This window comes from Triticum urartu, chromosome 5A, assembly GCF_056163025.1.
Source record: "Triticum urartu cultivar PI428250 chromosome 5A, HENAU_Tu73, whole genome shotgun sequence".
Taxonomy (NCBI): domain Eukaryota; kingdom Viridiplantae; phylum Streptophyta; class Magnoliopsida; order Poales; family Poaceae; genus Triticum; species Triticum urartu.
Genome location: NC_141877.1, coordinates 416,123,927 through 416,146,636, shown reverse-complemented (window position 1 = coordinate 416,146,636; position 22,710 = coordinate 416,123,927). Strand labels below are relative to the sequence as shown.

Below are 22,710 nucleotides of genomic sequence, written 5' to 3'. Positions count from 1 at the left end.
ATTTTCTGTCATGATTTTTTGTCATAGAAGTAGGAGCCCACCACATCTATGATAATACCGGGTTTTGTCACAATTATCGTCATAGAAGTGTCATATGTATGACAGAAATTTTTTTCGTTCGGCCCAAAATGTCACGGATGTGTCTTTTTTTTGTAGTGAGGGTCTGTGGTCCCGTCGTACGCCTCTATGTTCTGGTTTGAATCCTTCTAGAAATTCGTGGTCCAGCACCTCATCGGTGAAACATAGGGGGTGTGCGGCACGCCTGTATTTGGATGTATCATGGCGTTCAGACGGTTGTAGTATTCGGTTTTGATTTTGTGCCGGAGCGCGCTTCCTAGGTCCATAGATGGATCTGGTCATACTGGATTTTGGGCGCAAGTCCTCACGTAGATCATGTGTTGACTTATGTGCGGCCTTGTTAGCCGCTCTATCGCGGCCACAAGGTGGTTGATCCGGCCGGTTGGCCGTTTTATTTTTCGGCTATGTGGGCTCTACGGCCTCATCGTCGAATTCAGATAATAGCTTGCGCTTTGGATAGCTCTTTGTGTGGTAACTTCCACCATACTTTTCTTTGTTGTCGAGCACTTTGTTCCACCTGTTGTTGAGCGTATTTTGTGCGCCATTAAGCCTTTGCTTCTGCTTCTTCAGACTCCTCGGTGTGGCAATAAGCCTTCTGCGGGTGTTCTCTTGTTCCAAGTGCGTTTCCTGGATGATGTGTGCATCTTCGTCCGGACTGTTTTCCTCCCCAGAGGGGGGTTGATGAGCTTTATCCTCGGTGTCACCGTGTTCGGATATCGGATCCGTGCTATGTTCGCCGTTTGCAGTTTCATCATGCTCTGCCGCTGGGTCAATGTGGTCGTTGTTTCCTCTGGAGTCAACTGGGGTGTTATTTTCTCTTGCGCTGTTATCGCTGTTTTTGCCGAAGCGGGATTTGGGGCGGCGCCTACGCCGACGCTTTGTTTGCTTCTTGGAGGGGTCATCATCCGCTGTCTTGTCGCCATTGCCTTCTTTGGGTGTATCCACCATGTATATGTCATGTGATGAAGTGGCTGTCCAGCGCCCTGTGGGTACTGGTTCCTGTTCCTCTCCTGCATCGTCGTCCATGCCATCGATGTCTTCGGAGTCGAAATCGAGCATGTCGGTTAAATCGTCAACAGAGGCTACTAAGTGGGTGGTGGGTGGGCAACGAATTTCTTCGTCGTCTGCATCCCATCCTAGCCGGACATAGTTCGGCCAAGGTTCTCCTGACAAAGAGAGGGACCTTAATGAATTTAGCACATCGCCGAAAGGCGAGTGCTGAAAGATATCCGCGGAGGTAAACTCCATGATCGGTGCCCAATCGGATTCGATGGGCATGGATGCAGGCGGTTCGGAGCCCGTGGCCGGGGACAAATCCAATGGTTCGGCAACACGGCTCTCGTAAGGGGTGAAGTCAGTATCCGGCTCTATCACCACTGAGAGTGCGGCCTCCATGGCGGGGTCTATCCACCCGTCCTCGGATGGCGCAATTTGCTCCGGATTGAGGGCCGGAGTAGTTGCAGGTGTGATCTCCCGAACACCGTCCGTCGGCAGAGCTAAATCATGCTCGTCATGATCGTGCGGCGCACATGACATGGGCTCAAATCCGTCGAAGATCAAGTCTCCGCGGATATCGGCAATGTAATTCAAGTTTCCGAACCTGACCTGATGGCTAGGGGCGTAGCTCTTGATCTGCTCCAGATGGCCAAGCGAGTTGGCCCGCAGTGCAAAGCCACCGAATACGAAGATCTGTCCGGGGAGGAAAACCTCGCCCTGGACCGCATCGTTACCGATGATCGAAGGAGCCATCAAGCCTTATGATGACGGCACAGTGGAACTCTCAATGAAAACACCAATGTCGGTGTCAAAACCGGCGGATCTCGGGTAGGGGGTCCCGAACTGTGCGTCTAAGGCGGATGGTAACAGGAGGCGGGGGACACGATGTTTACCCAGGTTCGGGCCCTCTCGATGGAGGTAATACCCTACATCCTACTTGATTGATCTTGATGATATGAGTATTACAAGAGTTGATCTACCACGAGATCGTAGAGGCTAAACCCTAGAAGCTAGTCTATGGTATGATTGTATATTGTCCTACGGACTAAACCCTCCGGTTTATATAGACACCGGAGGGGGCTAGGGTTACATAGAGTCGATTACAAGGGAGGAGATCTACATATTCGTATTGCCAAGCTTGCCTTCCACGCCAAGGAGAGTCCCATCCGGACACGGGACAAAGTCTTCAATCTTGTTTCTTCATAGTCCAACAGTCCGGCCAAAGGATATAGTCCGGCTGTCCGAAGACCCCCTAATCCAGGACTCCCTCAGTTCTAGTTGAGCCTGGTGACGTGACCAAAGCAAGAACTTGCCACTGAGTTTGCAGACATTTACAAAACCAACTGGCCCTGGCCAATCAATGCCCTGGATGAATGGACATTTCTGGTTAAATTCCCCCCTGAAATAGATGTAGTGCAAGTTGTTGGATACCCATATTTTGGTCTCAAAAAATACAATGTTGTAGTTAATGTTGAAGTCTGGAAAGGCAGGATTGAGGCTGAAGATGATCTCCAGGAAACTTGGATCAAAATTAGGAAGATGAACCCAAAATGGTGTGACTGGTCTATGCTTGACCAAATTACTTCCACTTTGGGAGTGATTCTAGATGTGGATTGGCAGCATAACTTCAAGTCATTCTATGAAACTGTCAGGGTCAAAATCTCCTGCAAAGATCCCTCCAAAATCCCTGCTGAAATGCTTTTTGGTGTTGATGGAAAAATCTACAAGTTGTTGATTGAAGTGGAACCTCCCTTGACTGCCACTGGTACTGGCACCTATACCAACTCTTCCTCTGGGACATATGTATCAGCTGTTGGGCCTGGCAATAATCTCTCTGAAGATGCTGAATCCAACAGGAGTTCTAGGGCTGATTCAGACAAAGGCCATGCAGCTAACTCAGGGCCACCAAATATCAGAGGGCGGTCTTTGGGCCACAGTCATGTTCTTGGAGATGTTACCCCCACATCAGTCCTGAAGAGTCGTCTGCCTGATTCACCATACTCCCCTCAAATTAGCAACCTTGAGAGAATCCTGAGCTCTGTGCATGGAGAGGATGATGGGTTTAACTTACTCAGAGAAATGGAGCTCCTGGAAGATGATGACCTGCTGGAATTAGAAGGATCTGTAGATCTACAAGAGGGTCAAGACACTCTTTATCAAGATGCTGATCTCCCTAACAATTTGGACTCTCAGTGTGACAATGACTTCCCTGCTCTTCCTAAAGACATGAATCCTCCTAGATGGGGCCCTGTTCATGCCACTAGAGCCAGCTCTAGGATGGCTGGTGACAAGAGAACCATCATTGAAAAAGCAAAACAACTCAAAGAGGTTCAGAATCTCGAAGTTCAAAAATCCCTGGGTATGAAACACAAATCCTTTTCTTGTTTTAATGATCCTTCTTTCAATGCCATTGCCTCTAAGATTGGTGTAGATATTACCTCTCTTAATGATGACATTGAGTGCTCTTCTACTAATGATACCCTTCAAAGCAGAACTGAAGGTTCTGCTTCTCGGAGTATTTCTTTAGTTAGCAAAGCTAGCTTAGATTGCATAGATCCTCCTGCTGAGTCTAGTGAGGGACTCTAGTCTCTTATTTGCAAGCATAGACAGGTCAAGCACCCCAGGAACACCATTTCTCCATGAATGCATTGTTTTGGAACATTAGAGGTATTGCATCCCCTGGGAGGAAAACCCTCATAATTGACACCATTAACAAAACTCATGCTACAGCCCTAGGGTTTCAGGAAACCAAGAAGGAGGTTTTCTCTCATTCTTATCCTAAATCCCTCATTGGTAACAGGGACTTTGACTAGCATACTCTTCCATCTAAAGGATTTGCTGGAGGCATCCTGATGGAAATAGATTTAAGCATTTTTTGATGTTGTTGCTTGGTCTCACCTAGATTTTTCTATTAGTTGTCTAGTTAATTTGAAATCTACTGGGCACACCTTTACGATTATTACTGTTTATGGCTCTCCTTATGGGAAAGAAGCCTTTATTTCTGAACTTCATTCTTTATTTTTGGATAATCACACACCCACTCTGATTGGAGGTGATTTCAATTTAGTCAGAAATGTTAAGGATAAAAGCAATGGCTCTATCAATCATAAGTGGAGTGACAATTTCAATGCCTGGATTGAGATCTGGAGCTTACTTGAAATTAAGCTCTCCTCTAGAAAATTTACATGGGCCAATAATCAAGTAGATTTGATTAGGTCCACCATTGACAGAATCTTCTGTGACACAAAGTTAGATGGTCTTTTCCCTCTTCCTAGCTATAGAGCCCTGCCCAGATGTGGTAGTGATCACACCCCCCTACTCTGGGACTCTGGGATTAACCAAGCCCCTAAAAGTAGCAGTTTTAAGTTTGATAAGTGGTGGCTCCTTGGAGAGGATTTCACTGAGTTAGTCAGAAAAATCTGGTCTGAACCCACTGGGAGTTGCTGCCCACTAGAAAACTGGCAGATTAAAATTAGGAGATTTAGCAAAACTACCAAAGGATGGAACTCCAGTGAAGAAGCCAACCTTAGGAGATATAAAAGGATTCTTCTCCTTGAGTTTGATTCTCTAGATATTAAGGCTGAAACATCTGACCTCTCTGAGGCTGAGACTAGTAGATTGAACTTTTGTTCATGGGGAGCTTAAGACGATCTGGCTCCAGGAAGAAATTAAAGCCAAACAAAGATCTAGAGATAGGAATATTAAGGAGGAGGATAGGAAAGCTGCTTATTTTCATGCAGTTGCTAATCAGAGGAGGAGGAGGAAAACCCTCATTCACTCCCTAGATGGCCCAATGGCCCTGTTACTGATGTTAATGATATGCTGAAAGTGGCTAGTGACTTTTATAAAGACCTTTTTAAGAAAGAAAACCCTTCATGTTTCTCTCTACAAAACAACTTCTTCTCTACTTCTGAGAAAGTCTCACTTGCTGAAAATGAGATGCTTGAAGCACCTTTTTCGAAAGCAGAGGTGAAAGAAGTTATTTTCAGCTCCTATCCTGATGGGTCCCCTGGTCCTGATGGAATTCCTTTCTTGTTTTACCAACACTTTTGGGACTTGATTAAAAAGGATCTCATGGATCTATTCCAAGCCTTTCATAGAGGGGAACTAGATATATTCAGACTGAATTTTGCTTTGCTATCCCTTATCCCTAAAGAGCCTAAAGCCACCTCTATGAAAAAATTCAGGCTCATCAGCCTGATTAACTGTAGTTTTAAGATTTTCTCTGAAATTCTCACTACTAGGCTCTCTAAAGTTTTACAGAGGTTTATTGCCAGCAACCAATCTACATTCCTTAAACGGAGATATATCCTTGAAAGTGTGGTTACTGCTCATGAAGTACTCCACTCAGTTCACTCTGGTGGTGATAAAGGCCTAGTTCTTAAACTAGACTATGAAAAGGCCTTTGATAAAGTAGATCTCAAATTCCTTATGGAACTCCTTGAGCTTAGGGGTTTTGGGGGGAAATGGACTAGCTGGATTCATCAACTCACCCATGGGAGGTTTGTTGGGGTCAAGCTAAACGGTTGTGAGAGTGAATTTTTCCTTGATGGTAAAGGTCTTAGGCAAGGTGACCCTATATCGCCTCTCTTGTTTAATTTAGTAGTTGATGTCCTCACCAAAATGTTGTGCAAAGCTGTTGACCACAACTTGATTGCTGGGCTCTGCCCTGAGGTTTGTCCCGGTGGAATCATTTGTCTGCAATATGCAGATGATACAATCCTCTTCCTAGACAATGACCCAACTCATGCTAGCAACCTGAAAACTATTTTAACCTATTTTGAACAAGTTTCGGGCATGAGAATTAACTACTCCAAAAGTGAGCTCATCCCTATAAATATGGATGATCAAGAACTAGTTGGCTTTCTTTCTATTCTAGTTTGTAGTAAAGGTAGCTTCCCCATTAAGTATTTAGGCATCCCTCTCCATTATGATAAACTACGGAGAGAAGATATCCAACCCCTTTTAGATAAAATCATTAAAAGGATTGCAGGGTGGCGGGGTAAACTCCTATCTTATAGAGGGAGCTTGATCCTCATTCAAGCCTGTTTGGCTCGCATCCCTGTGTACCTCCTTTCCTTCTTCAAATTCCCTAAATGGGAAATGAACCTCATCAACTCGCAGATGGCTCACTGCTTGTGGAATGACTTTGAAGGCCATAGGAAACTTCACCTAGCTAACTGGGGGCTGGTCTCAATGAAAAAGGACTTTGGAGGTTTGGGTATACCTAACCTTCAAGAAATTAATATCTGTCTGTTAAGGTCTTGGATCAAGAGATACTATGATGTAGATCAAAAACCCTGGAAGATGCTTATTAATCATAAATACTTGGCAAATAAACCTAACATATTTGCTCCCTCCTCCAACCAGAAAACCTCTAGGTTCTGGAAAGGGTTAAAACATATTATCCATCCTGTGAAATTTGGCTATAGATGGAGCATAGGGAATGGCAACAGAACTAGGTTCTGGGAAGATACTTGGTTTGGCACATCACCCCTAGCAGTGCAATTTTGGCCTATCTATTTAGTCTGCAATGAATAAAACAAATGTGTGAATGAGGTTTGCGATGGGCAATGTCTAAAGCTCTCATTCAGGACAAACTTTAGTGACAGCCTTATGGAACAATGGTTCCAACTGGAGGAAATTGCTAGGAGCATTGTATTTACTAATGAACCAGATTCTCTGATCTAGCAACTAGAAAACAAGGGGCAGTACTCTTTTAGCTCCCTCTACCATATTATCAATTTTAGGGGGATCCAGCCTATTTTTATCCCAGTAGTCTGGAAATTAAGAGTTCCCCCCAAAATTCATGTTTTTCTCTGGCTCCTCTCTAATAATAAATTGATGACCAGAGATAATCTTAGAAAGAGACATATCATCAAACCCCTTGAGTGTGTTTACTGTTTGGAGCAAGAATCTTGCTCACACCTCTTTTTTATTGTACTAGTAAGATGCCTGTGCGTTTCACGCAACATCAAAATGCATTGATCCGGGTCATCTCATGTTTAACAAATATCGATAGGTTTCTTCGGATATTCATTCTTCTCTAGAGCTCACAAGCATCCGGGTGAATAGTAAATGTAGGAAAAATAGATTAAAAATATCTTTTGCAAACAAAAGCGTTCAAGTGTTCAACCTGCATCCAAAACTTCATGAAGAATTTTTTTTGCGTATTGATTTTGTTTATTTTTTTTCTAGACAGCCATGAATGTAACTCAGGATGACTTGGAAGGGGGCAGAGGAGATGGCAAGGAGGAGGGGGTCGTGGTGGTGGTCGGCAATGTGGCCTAAGCGAAGGCATGAGAGGCGTTGGGGGCAGACGACACCAAGAGAAGCGAGCTCTTCAGATCCTTCTTATTTTTCATGAGATGGCTAGATAAGGTGAGATGCAGGGGGTTATCTACAAACAAGGAGTGGAGTGTGGGGGTCTTTTTGCAAAACTGACATAGTTTTCCTCATATGCGTTGGATGTAAATCGAACGGTTGTAAATGAAGGATGGCAGGCACACCATCACCACCAACTCAACTTTTTATAGGAGTAGAAATTGTTGTCGAACACCTCTGGGTCTCTGTTAGAAACTTTTTCTCTTCTCAGGTTGGCTTTTCCTTTGAATCTGTAGCTAGGTTCTGGATTGCTAACAAAAAGTGCTCTGTCTTAAATACTGTTAGCTCAGCTGTCCTTCGGTGTCTCTGGAAATATAGAAATGTTATGATTCTCAGTAACACCACCTGGATTTCGGTCCCTCGGGTCTTGAGATTGATCATGAACACAGTGAGGAACTGGGCGATCCTCTCCTCCGGACCAGACAAGGAAAAGTTGATGTCCTTCATGGAGTTCCTCACAAAGTCCCTCCAGAAACCTTTGGAGATCACAAGTGGCTGAGCAAACCTCGACCTGCTCTGGGACTGGACCCTTGGGAAAAATTCAAGATCTCTGAGGATGATGATGGACTCCTGTCGCCAAAAAAGAGAGACATCCACAACGCTGTTCCATCCAGCTCGGTGTCTCCTCTTCTCGCCTGCTGGTTACCGCAGGCAGACACTGCTCCTCGTCTGAAGGCCATGAAGGCATCGATGGATCCTTCCCGTGTCCTTTAAAACTCCTCTGCTCAGTTCCTTAGTATGTTTTGGCCCCGCCCGGGTTGCCTTGTAATAATGCTACTAGATTCTTAGCTCCTTTCCTTTTTTGCTTTTCAGAACTGCTCTTTTGAGATGATGTATCAGACTGGTGTTTCGTGGTTTCATTCTAGTAATGGAACTGGGGAGGATGCTCCCTGTTCTTCTAAAAAAACTTATCCAAGTAATTGTGTGCAAGTAGAGTACAGAGACCATGGCAAGCACCAAGAATCATATATAAAAAATCCCATGACCTAGATTGGTAGCCATTTAGATCATCCAAGCCAATAGCACTCAAGGGTAGACATTTGAACTAGATCAAAGCTTAGACATGACTCAAAGTCCATGAGCCCAGATCACGAAGGAAGGGGCAAAGCAGGAAGAAGGGACAAGAGAAGAGCTCGCCTAGTTTATTGTAACTGATGTCGGAGCTCGGCTCACCGAAGTTGCACATGTGTGTCATCCTGCCAACGAGTTGGACCCTAACCTCCACTCCGCGAGCATGGGAGCCCAAGGCGGCCTCTAGTAGAGAGTAGCATCATTGGGTATTGAGCTGGACGTCATGGAGACATCGGCACTACGATTGAAACCCTAGTTTCTCGAGGCGATGGGATCCGACGATAGTGCCAGCGAGGATAGATGTTGTGGGATCAACACATCGTCGAGCGGGAGGGGGGGAGGCCGAGAGAGAGAGAGAGAGAGAGAGAGAGAGAGAGGGGGGGGACCATGCCGCTATGTCATGCCAGAACTTACCATCGGTGTGCGCTATATACTTGCACGCCACTGTAAGTCATTTTTCTGAACTTCTTTTTCCTTTTTAACCAGTGAGTAAGTGATCCCTAAATATTTACCAGCCTCCACACTTTCTACAATCAAAAGACTCAAAAGTATGCTAATCCTATGTTTTCCCTATTATTGTGTCCTTACAATCTTGCGAAACAAAGATTCATTTCGGAGGTGCCAGCTCTTATGTGCACGTATGCTATTTGATCCGAGTTCTTTTTATTTTTTCAGAGTATAAACATGGACGGAAGAAAACGGCGCACTGCGACGTGGTAAACGGAAAAAACGAATCGTTGGCCGGTTGTGGGCACGCCACCTCCACACCCACCGCGCAGCCGGCCGAGCGCGCGCGCGCCTGCCATGCCCTTGCCGGGGAGGGAGTACAACTGCAGTACAGGTCGCGCGCATGTACTGCCTGCGCCCCTGCCGCGCGAGTACTACCCCGGTGGGGTGTTTCTTTGGGCAGGCCTTGCCGGCTAATTACGTTTCTGCCCCTGTGGCCGACGCCTACCGGTCTCATCCGCTAGTGTAGACTTTTGGGCGCCCTTTTCCGTCGCTTGCCCACGATTCCGTCCGCACGTTGTCACGTCACGACGCGCGGAAGGCAAGTTTCGCGCCTACTGCCAGCCGGTCCGGGGTTTTGCAATTTTGACCCGCCATGTTACATTAAAAAATGTTTTTTTAGCATCATTAAAAGATGTTTTAATAGAGCATATATCCCAGAAGTCAAGCCATTTGCAATTAAAAAGCACGAACGTGACACAGTATTTCAACAATGAACGTGGTCCATTTAGAAAAAACAATGGACGTGGTAGGGGGAAATCTCAAGACTTGATACTTCTTCCGAGGAGGGAGAAATGTTACTCTGTACACTAATTAAATGGTAAAAATGTCTTACATTAATGTACATAAGTAGATTTTTGTGAGTATTTTCTCATTAAATCTTACTATGTCTGAGCATGGTACTGTAAAAGTTTTTGAAGGCCCATTCAAATTGTACATGGCATGTGTATAACTTTTAGTTCCGCATTGATGGTTGAGTAGAAAACTAGGGATGTAAGTGGCAAATAAACGACATCCGCCAATCTCATCTAGTTAGTTTTTGCTAGCTCGTTAGTTCATTTTCCTCAAAAAACAAAAACTCTTTTGAACTATCATACTATTAGTGAACTTTAATCGGAATTAAACGGGACCCGGTTGACATCCCTATAGAAAACACCAACATATAAGGTCCTTGTAGCATCAAATAAGAGTAACAACACACACCTCACCCACTCACTCACACATTCACTCTGTGCATTGCGTGAATAATGTTTAGGGCCTCTTTGATTCGCATGATTTTCAAAACATAGGAATAGGGGAAAAAGCAGGAATAAGGTGGCATATCCTATACCGCCCTTCATGATTTGAAAGAATGTTTGATAGCATAGAAAAAACAAAAAAATTCTACAAAGAGCTTTGAGTGGATGAAAAATTTCCTCCAAAATGTAGTACAAGTGGATCCTATGAAAAAATTCATAAGAATTCCAATCCTACAAATCAAACCATCATCACAGAAAAAATTCCTAAGGATCAAAATCCTCCAAAAACCTTATGAAATTTCTTTGAATCAAATGAGTCCTTAAAGGTGTACGTGAAAATACTCAAGCTCATTGTAGACACATTTTTCCGCTTTCAAAGATTCTTTCACCAATGATCAATGTGATCCTGGCCGGTTGACGGCTTTGTTAATTCAAAATCGGGCTAGATTTGAGCCTTCTCTCAGGCTCGGTCAACGTCTTTTCTCTAAAAAAGATTTCTTTCACCGGATGCCAGTTTCATCGCCTCATTTCTCTCTAATTGAGAAAATAGTAATGTACATAGCCATACCGAAGAGCATGCTCATGAAAGACGGGTCAATTGATGACCTGCACTAGGTGGGAGATGATAAGGTTGTTGAGAAGCATGATTGCTCGTTCAAGCTCGACTACCGGCCATCTGCTCCCTTAGGGTGAAGGGCTACGCCATTTTCACCACCATCAGTGGCGGAGCCAGAAACTAAATATAGAGAGGGCCAAAACATGTTATATAATGTTAGAGGGGGCCAAATCACCTAAACCTAGCTAATTTTGTCTGAAAAATGAAAGATTAGGAGTACATATAGATGTATTTGTGAGAGCATAGGGGGGGCCTTGGCCCCTGCCAGCACCCCCCTGCCTCCGCCACTGACCACCATGGAACTGGCATGTGTTTCGGGGCATATGCAAAGTCTATTGTGTGTGATTTTAGCGTGGCAATAAAGTCGTGATGAATTTGAATTAAACGTAGCAGAAAATTACTTATAGTATGTTAAATTACTTGTAGTATCTTAACAATAAATGCGTTGAAAATTTGAAGAAACGAGACAAAAATTATCGGTCGTTAGGCATTGCTTGCTGCTAAGGATCTCCTGTAAAGAAGTTTTACTCCAGTAAAAAGTAAAACCCCAGCGAGACAAGATGTAACGTGCCGGGAAGCTCAACCTCCGTTACATTCATTCCAATGGCACGGAACGTAAATACATCGAAACCCCGTGCCCCAAAGCCGCGGCTCGTCAACAAAGGCCGCCCCTTTAAAATCCCACCGGTCGCTTCGCCGGAAATCCTCGTCCTTCCTTTCCCTTTCCGCCCGCCCCTTCCCCGTCCGGCGGCGTCTCTCCTCCCCCACCGCGTCGAAATCCCAAACCCCACCCCACCCTCCCTCGGTCGCCGCCCGCCGGCCACGATGATGCACATGACCTTCTACTGGGGCACGTCCGCGACGATCCTGTTCGACGGCTGGCGCACGTCCGCGTGGACGGGCTACCTCCTCTCCCTCCTGGCGCTCTTCCTCGCCGCCGCCTTCTACCAGTACCTCGAGGCCTTCCGGATCCGCGTCAAGCTCCTCGCCGGCGCCAAGGCGGACCCCCTGCCCCCGCCCGCCGGCTCCGACGCGCGGGCCCCGCTGCTCGCGCCGGGCTCCGCCGCCTTCTTGGGCGGGCGCTGGCCGGCGCGGGTGGCCACGGCGGCGCTCTTCGGGGTCAACGCGGGCATAGGGTACCTCCTCATGCTCGCCGTCATGTCGTTCAACGGCGGGGTGTTCATCGCCGTGGTGCTCGGGCTCGCGGCCGGGTACCTGGCGTTCCGCAGCGGCGACGTGGGCGGGGACGACCTCGTCGTGGTCGACAACCCCTGCGCCTGCGCGTAGAGAATCGGACGAGGGGCGGGTCGCCGGCTTGCCCCCAAGGTGTGATGATTACTTGATGTTGTACAACGCAGGTGGGGTAATAAGATGGTGTACAAATTGATTTGGGGGATTGCAGATGTTTGGTGTCGTCCGGGAGGAAATTGTAGAATACAGAATCAGAACAGTGTTTGATGCGTGTTTCTCACAGCGAATTGTTTTTTTGATGCGTTTCTGAGTTGATTGAAGAGTGTGCGAAGACGGTTCCTTTGATTAAGGGTTACGAGCTGAGCTGGTGTCAGACATCGTACTCTGTGTTTCGCTGTCACGAATCCAAGAGGCGATATTTGGCAGGGAAGAGAAGAAATCGGAACCTAGACACCTATCTGGCCAGATTCGACCATTGGGAAGAGAAGTACTTCGTGCTCCTTCGCCCACCCTACGAATGAACGGAAGGTAGGATCCCTTGCCCCTTGGAATGCAGGGGAAAAGCCAAAGATATAACCGTATTGTTCCCAGTTCTGTTGTACCGGCATGCTTTGCTTGTCGGTAGAGCCTTGCTTGTCCGCTGATCAATGTAAGGAAGCTCACTCAAGGGTCCTTGAACACGCGTAATCCCCTTTCTGCTAGGAACCGAATCCTTACCAGGGCGTGGTCTCATGTTGTAGGGGTGGAAGGAGGGATGGCTTGGTCGCCGGTGTTGGGGCGCCGTCATTGCGTGCGCGCGAGAGAGAGGGAGGGCGCCGGGGGGGTGGCTAAGGGCAAAGACGGTTGCGGCCCATAGGATCTCGCGAGGAACGTGTAGATGCTCGTGACCGCCTGGGTGAGATCCCGGATGGCAGCCGTCATCTCCTTCGGGATGAAGACGGCGGGGACGGGCACAACAAAGGTGGCCGGCACCGGCAAGGGCGGGGCACTGGCTGTGGTGGTCTGATGGGCGGTCGTCGCGGTCGGCAGCGGAAGGGTCGGGGTGGGCGGCGGCGAGGACATGATCGCACCGAAGCTATCTGATACCGAATTGGTAGGAACCGGATCCCTACCAGAGCGTGGTTTTAGGTTGTAGAGGTGAAAGGAGGGACGGCGTGGAGGAAGGCGTGGTCGCGGCGCTGGGACGTCGTCGTTGCGTGCGCGCGCGCGAGAGAGGGAGAGAGAGAGAGAAAGGGTGCAGGGGCGGCGGCTAGGGTTAGGTCTCCCGGCTCCCTAAGGAAGCCAAGCAAATATGATTGCTTCTTTCTTAATATCCAAACATGTCCTTACACGAGTTTATATAATCCTCTTAATAAGATAATGAGCTAAGCTCCTAATAACGATAAGATAAACTGGGCCACAACTAATTGGGCTAAGCCGCTAATATGCCGGTCATAACACTTTCGGTAAGCGCATCTGCAGCCAAATTGACCGAGCGGACGGTCCGGTCAACCATGACCCACACGGGCTCTTCACATCAACCCTATACGTCCAGACTGACCGACCCATCTCATATTTAGACCAAATCTAGGGCAGGTATGGGCATGCTCGGGCGCGTTTGTCATCGGTCTATCCCCCACAAACAACCACCTTTGAACGAGTTCTAGACCGAAGGCAATTAGTTCACTCCACTCTCTCTCTCCTTCTTACCCAATACCCCCACTTCCAATGTTGCCCAGCAAAGGCAGCAGCGTTGGCTCCGACGAGTGGGCAAGCCTGCGGCGCGATGCGGAGCGGGCCGACGTGGAGGAGATCTCCCTCCTGCATTGCTTTGAGATGGTCGCGAGTGGTCTAGGGCGGGAGCGACCGCTTTGGTTCCACGCCCTCCCATGTTGCCCAGCCTTCCCGCCCGTCACGCAGTTCCGCGTACGCCGCCCGCCACTGCAAGATCAATCTGCTTCGAATGGCCTACCGCAACACTGTTGGGTCTTGGTGCCGGCACAGACGAGGACATCTGAATCTGAGACACGGGCAGCACGCCGCGAGTGGCAACATGCGAAGGAGAGGGCGACAACGGGAAAGGGGATGGCCACGCGCCGGGCACGCACGTGCGGTGGATCCCAAGGACGCGCTCCTCGTGTTAGTCTTCCGCCGCTCCTTCAAAATGGCAGAGACGGATGCGCGACAGAAAAACACAGTACTACATAGATAGTTTGATCATGGATGCATTGCAAAGATATTTTACGTCGCGATGCTGCCCTACCCCAAACTAGCCAAAAATGGAGCTCACTGGAGCTCTCCGGGTGGAGCGGCGACGCTGCGGTTGCGGCGGTGCTCACTCCTCGTCATCGTCGGAGACAAGATTGATGTAGATCTTGGCTTGCTTGTCGGCTTCGTGGCGCCATCCCGCCTGTTTGGCGTCGAACTCGCACGCGGCGGCGAGCGCCTGCTCGTAGAGGAACGCGTTGATCTCCTCGTCCTGCTGGCGACACACCTCCTCCTCCTCCTCATGTTCACGCACAGTGCGCTCGGCAAGCACCGTTTCGAAGGCGTCCGCCTCGGGCCCAACGAGGTAGTCCTCCGGGCCGATGACGCCGTGGCCGTGCAGACGCTCCTCCCCCGGCTCCGTCTTGACGATGTGGAGTGGGGGCGCATCCTCCCCCCTCCACCTTGACGGCCCGCGGCTTGTCCTTCGCCTCCCTATTCACAATCGGGATGCGCGAGTCGGAGGAGCTACCTGTGATGTAGGAGCTATCCCCGCTGTAGGCGAGCCGAGTCAGCCGCTGGTCGTACTTCTCTGTCTCGCGGAGGAAGAGGGACGCCGACGGCTTAAGGACTTGGTTGGTGTACCGCTGGGCGGACCACTTCCTCGCCGCGCCGGCGGCGACGCGGTGCTTTCGCTCGGGGTCGTCGCCACCTAGCTGGCTAGAGCTCCACATCCCACCCCACATCGTGGCGGATCGATCGGCGGGAAGGTAGATTTAGGTTGCCGGCAGTGAGAATCAGAGGGGGGAATGGAGAATCATCGCGGGAGGGGGGGTTGACCCGTATCCCGGCCGCGAACCCGAATATATGCTACTCGGGAGAGAGGGAGGGTTCCTGGCCGCTGTTAACTTTTTACAGGCCGGGGCGACTATACAAGGCCTGACCTGACCCAAAAAATAGGCCAAACCCGTATAGTCACCGGAATTATACGGGCCGTGCCGCTATACAGGATCTACTGGAGATGCTCTAAGGCATCTCCAATGCGGACTCTCAAACCGTCCACATATATCGGAACTGTTGGAAATATGAGCAATTTACCAAATGATTTTATTAATAGAAATATTAGATAAAGCATGACTAATATAACATGGATAAAAGTAGTCATGCGATCTGACAGAGAGAAGGTAAATAACATCTTCATATATGAACTGCAACCAAACAAGTCTAAAGCAGATAGTAGAACAGGTTGCATAAATGGCGTAGAACCTAACATATGTAGGACAGACAGTAGAGCAAAGAACTGCGAGACGACCTCTAACAGAAAGAGCAAGAACACGTACGGGACAGCAGCAGCAGTAGCACTGGACTTGGGGTCGGTGTCCTCGCCAGCCATGTCATCGAGAAGGTTGTCGACGTCAGGGAAGAAGTCGTCATCGGGGAAGTAGTCATTGGAGTCCGGGGCGTCCGTGACGAAGAAGTCAGTAGTCGCGCTGAGCGCTCCCCAAAAACCTTATCACCCTTCTCCCGTACATGACTCAAAATGTGCGGTTTCGAAGGCCTACTGTCCCGACCTGCGGTGCACGCCGCAAGCCGGGATGGGGAAGAACATAGCAGCAGCGCAGTGCTCAGGAACTTGTGGCGAGAGAAAGAAGAGGTTCTGGTGCGTCTCTCTGAGAGGAGCGGCCTCCCTTTTATAGGCGCAAGAGAAGGAGGTGAGAGGCTGTGCTGGGAGCTGAAGAGAACGAGGGAGACAAAACGAAAAGGCAACAGGTGAAGAGGTGCGCCGTTCGTATTCAATCTCCACTACAGCAAAACGTTTCAGCTTTCGCATGACCTTTCGTATACCCGTCGTGCGTGGCAAAAATTTAGACATCGGCTCGGCTCATTCCCGCAACCCGCGGCGCGGTTCGTCGTGACGAGGCGTGGCGTGGCGAGGCGGGCGGCGGAGGAGGAGCGCGCGTGGATGTCCCTCTTGTTCTCATCCTCATACATGTGGAGAAAGAGCCTCCCTTATAAAGAGGTCCAACTCCCTCTAAACTAGCAATGTGGGACTAAACTTTAGTTCCACCTCTTGCCTTGCACGAATGGACTGCGTGGGCCTCTAGGATTTATTAGGAATTTCTGAAACTGCTATTGGGCTAGGCCCAAAATAGACAAAATTCCAGCAATCCCCCACCAGATCCCAGAGGCACACAAAATTTGCCTTTGGTTCCAAAACACTGTTTTATATACCGGTACTGCAGTGGAGACTTTTAAATTGAACTTCCACCTAGAACTCTCTGCTACACTAGTAGGCAACTTGAACAGTGGACTGGGCCTTGAACTGCAAGTTTTCTGCGAATCTAGCTTCACGTAAAGCCTTGACCGATACGTGGCTACCGTGGGTCTTCCCCGCGGGTGGAGCTTATGCGTCATACTCCGAGACCTTTCATGAGTTTACTAGAGAGAACCCTACTCTCATAGATTGCAACGTTTGACAATCAGACTCATATAGGTTTGTTCTTCAAAAGATGTTCTGCAGGACAACATCTCTGCTTAAATGAGCCACTTAGAACACATTAAGATATACATCAACCTGCCATGCAGATTAAGGAGAGTATTGCATCTTCATGGAGTGGTATTGTTAACAGTAAGGATACTCCCCTCTCAGTTGACCAACAGCTTGTCTTCCACATCTAATTCACGGGATCTCCGATCACATAGACTAGGTTACCACTGTGAACAACTCATATTGTGGGTCTCATACCCATCTCCCTCGATGCATTATCTATCACATTACGTGATAGACCCTTAGTGAAAGGATTTGCCAGATTTTTAGACATCTGGATATAATCCAATGCAATAACTCTGGAGTTTCTCATTTTCCTTACAGACTTTAACCTTCTCTGAACGTGTCTTGATGACTTCATGTTATCCTTTGAGCTGCTCACTTTCGTGATCACAGTTTGATTGTCGCGGTTCATAAGGATACCCGGTACAAGTTTCTCAACAACCGGTAAGTCATTGAAGAGCCGACGAAGCCAATCTGCTTCGACCGTAGCTGTATCTAGTGCTGTGAGTTTTGCTTCCATTATTGACCTCGTTAAGATGGTCTGCTTGCAAGACTTTCAAGAAACAGCGCCACCTCCATGAGTGAATACATAACCGCTCGTGGCCTTTATCTCATCAGCATCTGAGATCCAGTTTGAGTCACTATACCCTTCAAGCACCTTTGGGTGCCCGGTGTAGTGAATTCCATAATTCGCAGTGCCTTTCAAATAACGCAAAACTCTCTCTAGAGCTTTCCAATGCACATCTCCTGGTTTTGAGCCAAACCGACTCAGTTTGCTAACAGCAAAAGAGATGTCAGGCCTTGTAGCATTGGCTAAGTACATAAGCGAGCCAATAATCTGAGAATATTTTAATTGATCTCTAGCAATTCTTTGATTCTTTCGAAGTAACACACTCGCATCATATGGTGTTGGAGAGGGCTTGCAGTCACTATAGCCAAAGCGACTTAAGATCTTTTCCACATAGTGAGATTGAAGCAATGTAATCCCACCATCATCGTCTCTCAACAACTTGATGTTTAGAATGACATCAGCCACTCCTAAATCCTTCATCTCAAAACAACGAGATAGGAAATCCTTGACCTCCTTAATAACATTCAGATTTGTTTCGAAAATCAGTATGTCATCAACATACAAGCAAAGGATAGCTCCCTCGCCCCCACCATGGCGATAGTACACACATTTGTCAGCTTCGTTTACAACAAAGCCTGCAGCTGTTAAAGTTCTTTCAAACTTCTCATGCCACTGTTTGGGTGCTTGCTTGAGTCCATACAAAGACTTTAGCAACTTGCACACTTTTCCTTCCTGACCATCTAGTACAAACCCATCTGGTTGTTCCATATAGATTTCCTCGTCCAACTCTCCATTTAGGAAAGCAGTCTTAACATCCATTTGATGAATGAGAAGACCATGTGGGGCAGCTAGTGAAAGTAGAACTCGAAGAATGGTCAGTCGAGCCACAGGTGAGTAAGTATCAAAGAAGTCTTCACCTTCCTTTTGGGTATAACCCTTAGCCACGAGCCGAGCCTTGTACTTTTCAATAGTACCATCAGGCCTAAGCTTCTTCTTGAATACCCATTTGCATCCTATAGGTTTGCACCCATAAGGACGATCAATTATCTCCCAAGTTTTCTTTGACAAGATGGTGTGACGCCCCCGATTCGACCGTACACTAATCATACACGCAAACGTGTACGATCAAGATCAGGGCCTCACGGGAAGATATCACAACACAACTCTACAAATAAAATAAGTCATACAAGCATCATATTACAAGCCAGGGGCCTCGAGGGCTCGAATACAAGAGCTCGATCATAGAAGAGTCAGCGGAAGCAACAATATCTGAGTACAGACATAAGTTAAACAAGTCTGCCTTAAGAAGGCTAACACAAACTGGGATACAGATCGAAAGAGGCACAGGCCTCCTACCTGGGATCCTCCTAGACTACTCCTGGTCGTCGTCAGCGGGCTGCACGTAGTAGTAGGCACCTCCCGAGTAGTAGTAGTCATCATTGACAGTGGCGTCTGGCTCCTGGGCTCCATCGTATGGTCGCAACAATCGAGTATAGAAAGGGGGGAAAGGGGGAGCAAAGCAACCGTGAGTACTCATCCAAAGTACTCGCAAGCAAGGAGCTACACTACATATGTATGCATTGGTATCAAATGGAAAAGGGGGTATCATATGTGAACTGAACTGCAGAATGTCGGAATAAGAGGGGGATAGCTAGTCCTTTCGAAGATTACACTTCTGGTAACCTCCATCTTATAGCAGAAGAAGAGAGTAGATGGTAAGTTCACCAAGTAACATCGCATAGCATAATCCTAACCGATGATCCTCCCCTCGTCACCCTGTGAGAGAGCGATCACCGGTTGTATCTGGCACTTGGAAGGGTGTGTTTTATGAAGTATCCGGTTCTAGTTTTCATAAGGTCAAGGTACAACTCCAAGTCGTCCTGTTACCGAAGATCACGGCTATTCAAATAGATTAACTTCCCTGCAGGGGTGCACCACATTTCCCAACACGCTCGATCCCCTTTGTCCGGACACACTTTCTGGGTCATGCCCGGCCTTGGAAAATCAACACGTCGCAGCCCTACCTAGGCACAACAGAGAGGTCAGCACGCCGGTCTAAATCCTATGGCGTAGGGGTCTGGGCCCATCGCCCATTGCACACCTGCATGTTGCGAACGCGGCCGGTGAGCAGACCTAGCCTCCCTTATACAAGAGCAGGCATTCCAGTCCAACCCGGAGCGCGCCGCTCAGTCGCTGAGGTCACGAAGGCTTCGGCTGATACCATAACGTCGAGTGCCCATAACTGTTCCCGCATAGTTGGTTAGTGCGTATAGGCTAGTGGCCAGACTCAGATCAAATACCAAGATCTCGTTAAGCATGTTATCTTGAAGTAACCGCGAACGCCGACCAGGGCCAGGCCCACCTATCACCTGGGTGGTCTCAACCTGCCCTGTCGCTTCGCCACAAAGATCCACACAGAGGGCCGTCGGGAAAGTATGTCCTTCCAGCCCCCAATTTGTGAATCAACTGCGGGTACTCAACAAGCCGACCCGACTTTAGTCACAACATATATCATGTGTAGTAGGTATAATATATACCCGTGATCAACACCTGACGTGAACACGGCCTGATAGTATAGAATGGCAAACAGACAAGAATGTAGGGCCACTGATGATAAACTAGCATCCTATACTAAGCATTTAGGATTGTAGGTAAGGTATCAACAGTTGTAGCAACAATGACAGGCTATGCATCAGAATAGGATTAACGAAAAGTAGTAACATGCTATACTACTCTAATGCAAGCAGTAGAGAGAAGAGTAGGCGATATCTGGTGATCAAGGGGGGGAGGGCTTGCCTGGTTGCTCTGGCAAGAGAGAGGGGTCATCAACACCGTAGTCGTACTGGGTAGCAGCGGCGTCGGTCTCGGTGTCTAACGAGAGAAGAGGGGGAAGAAACAATAAATATTAAGCAAACAGATGCATAGCGATGCATGACATGACAAGTATCGGTGCTAGGGGTGCCCTAACGCGGTATGAGGTGGTACCGGTGAAGGGGGGAAACATCCGGGAAAATATCCCCGGGGTTTCGCGTTTTCAGACATATGAATCGGAGGGGGAAAGTTGCGTGTTCGCTATGCTAGAGATGCGTGGCGGATGAACGGGCCACATATCCGGATTTGTCTCGTCGTTCTGAGCAACTTTCCTGTACAAAGTTTTTCCATCTGAGCTACGGTTTATTTTATATTAATTTTAAAAGATTTAAATCATTTTTAGGATTTATTTAATTATTTAATTCAACATTATCCAGAGCAGTGCACGCTGACGTCAGCAATTGACCTAGTCAACCTGACATGTGGGTCCCACCTATCAGCGACTGTTTGACTAATTAACAGTAGTTAATTAGGTTAACTAGTTGTTAGGTTAATTAATCTTAATTAGTTAATCTAAATAGAATTAATTAAGTTAATTAATTAATTAATTGTTTTTATTATTAATTAATTAATTATTTTAATTCTTATTTTTATTTATTTATTATTTTTGTTCTGGGGTGGGCCCCTCGTGTCATTGGCCCAAGGGGCATAGCGGGCAAACGGGCGCGGTTCTCGGGCGCGGTTGCGAGCGTGGGGTGCCGGGGCGAACGGACCCGGGCAGCCAGCGTTGGGGGGTCCGGCCAGAGCTGCGTCCGGCAGCGCCAGTGGACGGCGCGAGCGGGCGGTGGGGGGGGCGGCGAAGCGAGGAGGGCTGCGAGAGGCCGGGGCGAGGCCAGCGGCGCGGGCAGGGGAGCGGCAAGGCGAGGCGCGTGGCGCGAGACGCGCGGCCAGCAGCGAGGGAGGGCGCGGTGGTGGCAGGCGCGACGGGCGCGGTCTGGCGGAGGTGGTGGTGCCTGGACGAGGCCGGAGAAGACAACACGGGCACAGGGTGCGCGAGGGGACCACGAGCGCGGCGACGAACGGCGGCACGGGGCAGCGCAGGCAAGGGCGAGCGGGGGCGGCGCACAGCAAGGAGCGGCGGCCGGCAGAGCGGCGGGGCGGGGTTCGCGGGGGCGGGGCGCCACGAGCGCGGGCGCAGGACGCGCACAGGCGTGGAGGGCGCGGGGTGTGGCCGGGCGCGGCAGGCCTCGTGGCCAGGACACAACGGGCGGCCGGCTGCAGTGGCAGAGCAGCGGGGCCGACGAGCGGGCAAGGGCGGTGGCAGCGGGCAAGGGCGGGCGAGAGCGGGCGCGGGCGCGCACGCGCGGGCACGCAAGCGAGCACAGGGGCGCGCGAGGGTGCAGGGGAGCAGGGGCAAGGCGGCGCCAGCGGCCACGGCGTCGGCGAGGTCGCGCGACAGCAACAGAGTAGTAGGGGGCGGCGGAGACGAGCGCGGCGGCGGGGCTCACTGTGGGTGTAGGGATCGTAGCCGCCGTGCTCGGGGAGGAAGCCGGGGACGGCCGCGTTGATGGAGACGACGACGATGGCGTCCAGCGAGGAGAAGTGGTCGAGGCGGCGCGGTGCGGTCGATCCGGGCGGCGTGGTCGTCGGGGGCGGGGTGTGGTCGCCCCGATCCCGATCTGGATCGGGGGAGTGGGGGAGAACGAGTGGTGGGAGGGAGTGCTAGGGTTTCGAGGGGAGCGGGGGTTAAGGCGGCGGGGTGGGCCGGCTGGGCCAGGTGGGCTGGCTGGGCCGTTTGGCCCAGTTGGCAAGGGGGTCTCCCTCATTTGTTTTTTCTGTTTTGTTTTTCTTTCTCTTTTTATTTATTATTTGTTTTTGTTTTTGCTCATTTTAAATATATAGGCCTTATATAAAAACATGGTTTTTTATGACAAATAGTTAGGGAATATTTTCAACACATCAAACATTTTTGTTTTGACTTTTGAAAACTTTAATTGTTTTAACTTTAATTCAAATTTTGAATTTGAATCCGTTTCAAACTAACGCGACAGTAACCGAGCTGACGAGGCATCATTAACGCGGGATTACTATAGCCTAATTATCCGGGCGTCACAATTCTTCTCCACTACAAGAAATCTCGTCCCGAGATTTAGGAGGGGGAGTAAGGGGAAGGGATTAGGTTACGAAATTCTAACGAATGTTCTCGGTCATGGTTGCTCTTCTCGAAGAAGTTGACCGCTTCCGTTGATATTGTCATTCCTTAGCTTCGGGTTATCAGGATAAGTCATCAGCCTTTCTTGGTGAACTTCATCGTACTTACCAATAAGAAAGGGACAGCCCGGCAACAATAGAATGCTATCAGGGGAAATCTTCTGGGGGGTTATCCCATGAATGATCACATGAGTAACTCTCGAATTGGTCAAATGGAACACATCGAGAGCCAAGCAAGAAGGTACGGTAAGAAGTTTCAAGTGGCTAGTTAATCATTCGTTTCCTAAAACAGAGTGTGAAA

At 48.8% G+C, this 22,710-nt stretch overlaps 1 protein-coding gene across 1 annotated transcript; it reads left to right on the top strand.

The window, feature by feature from the left end:
* The first annotated feature begins 11,602 nt into the window (after window positions 1-11,602).
* On the top strand, window positions 11,603-12,363 carry COPT5 (copper transporter 5). Its single transcript, XM_048674297.2, has one exon. It carries the CDS (start codon window positions 11,716-11,718, stop codon window positions 12,175-12,177), a length of 462 nt encoding a protein of 153 aa, XP_048530254.1. The 5' UTR covers window positions 11,603-11,715; the 3' UTR covers window positions 12,178-12,363.
* The last annotated feature ends 10,347 nt before the right edge of the window (window positions 12,364-22,710 follow it).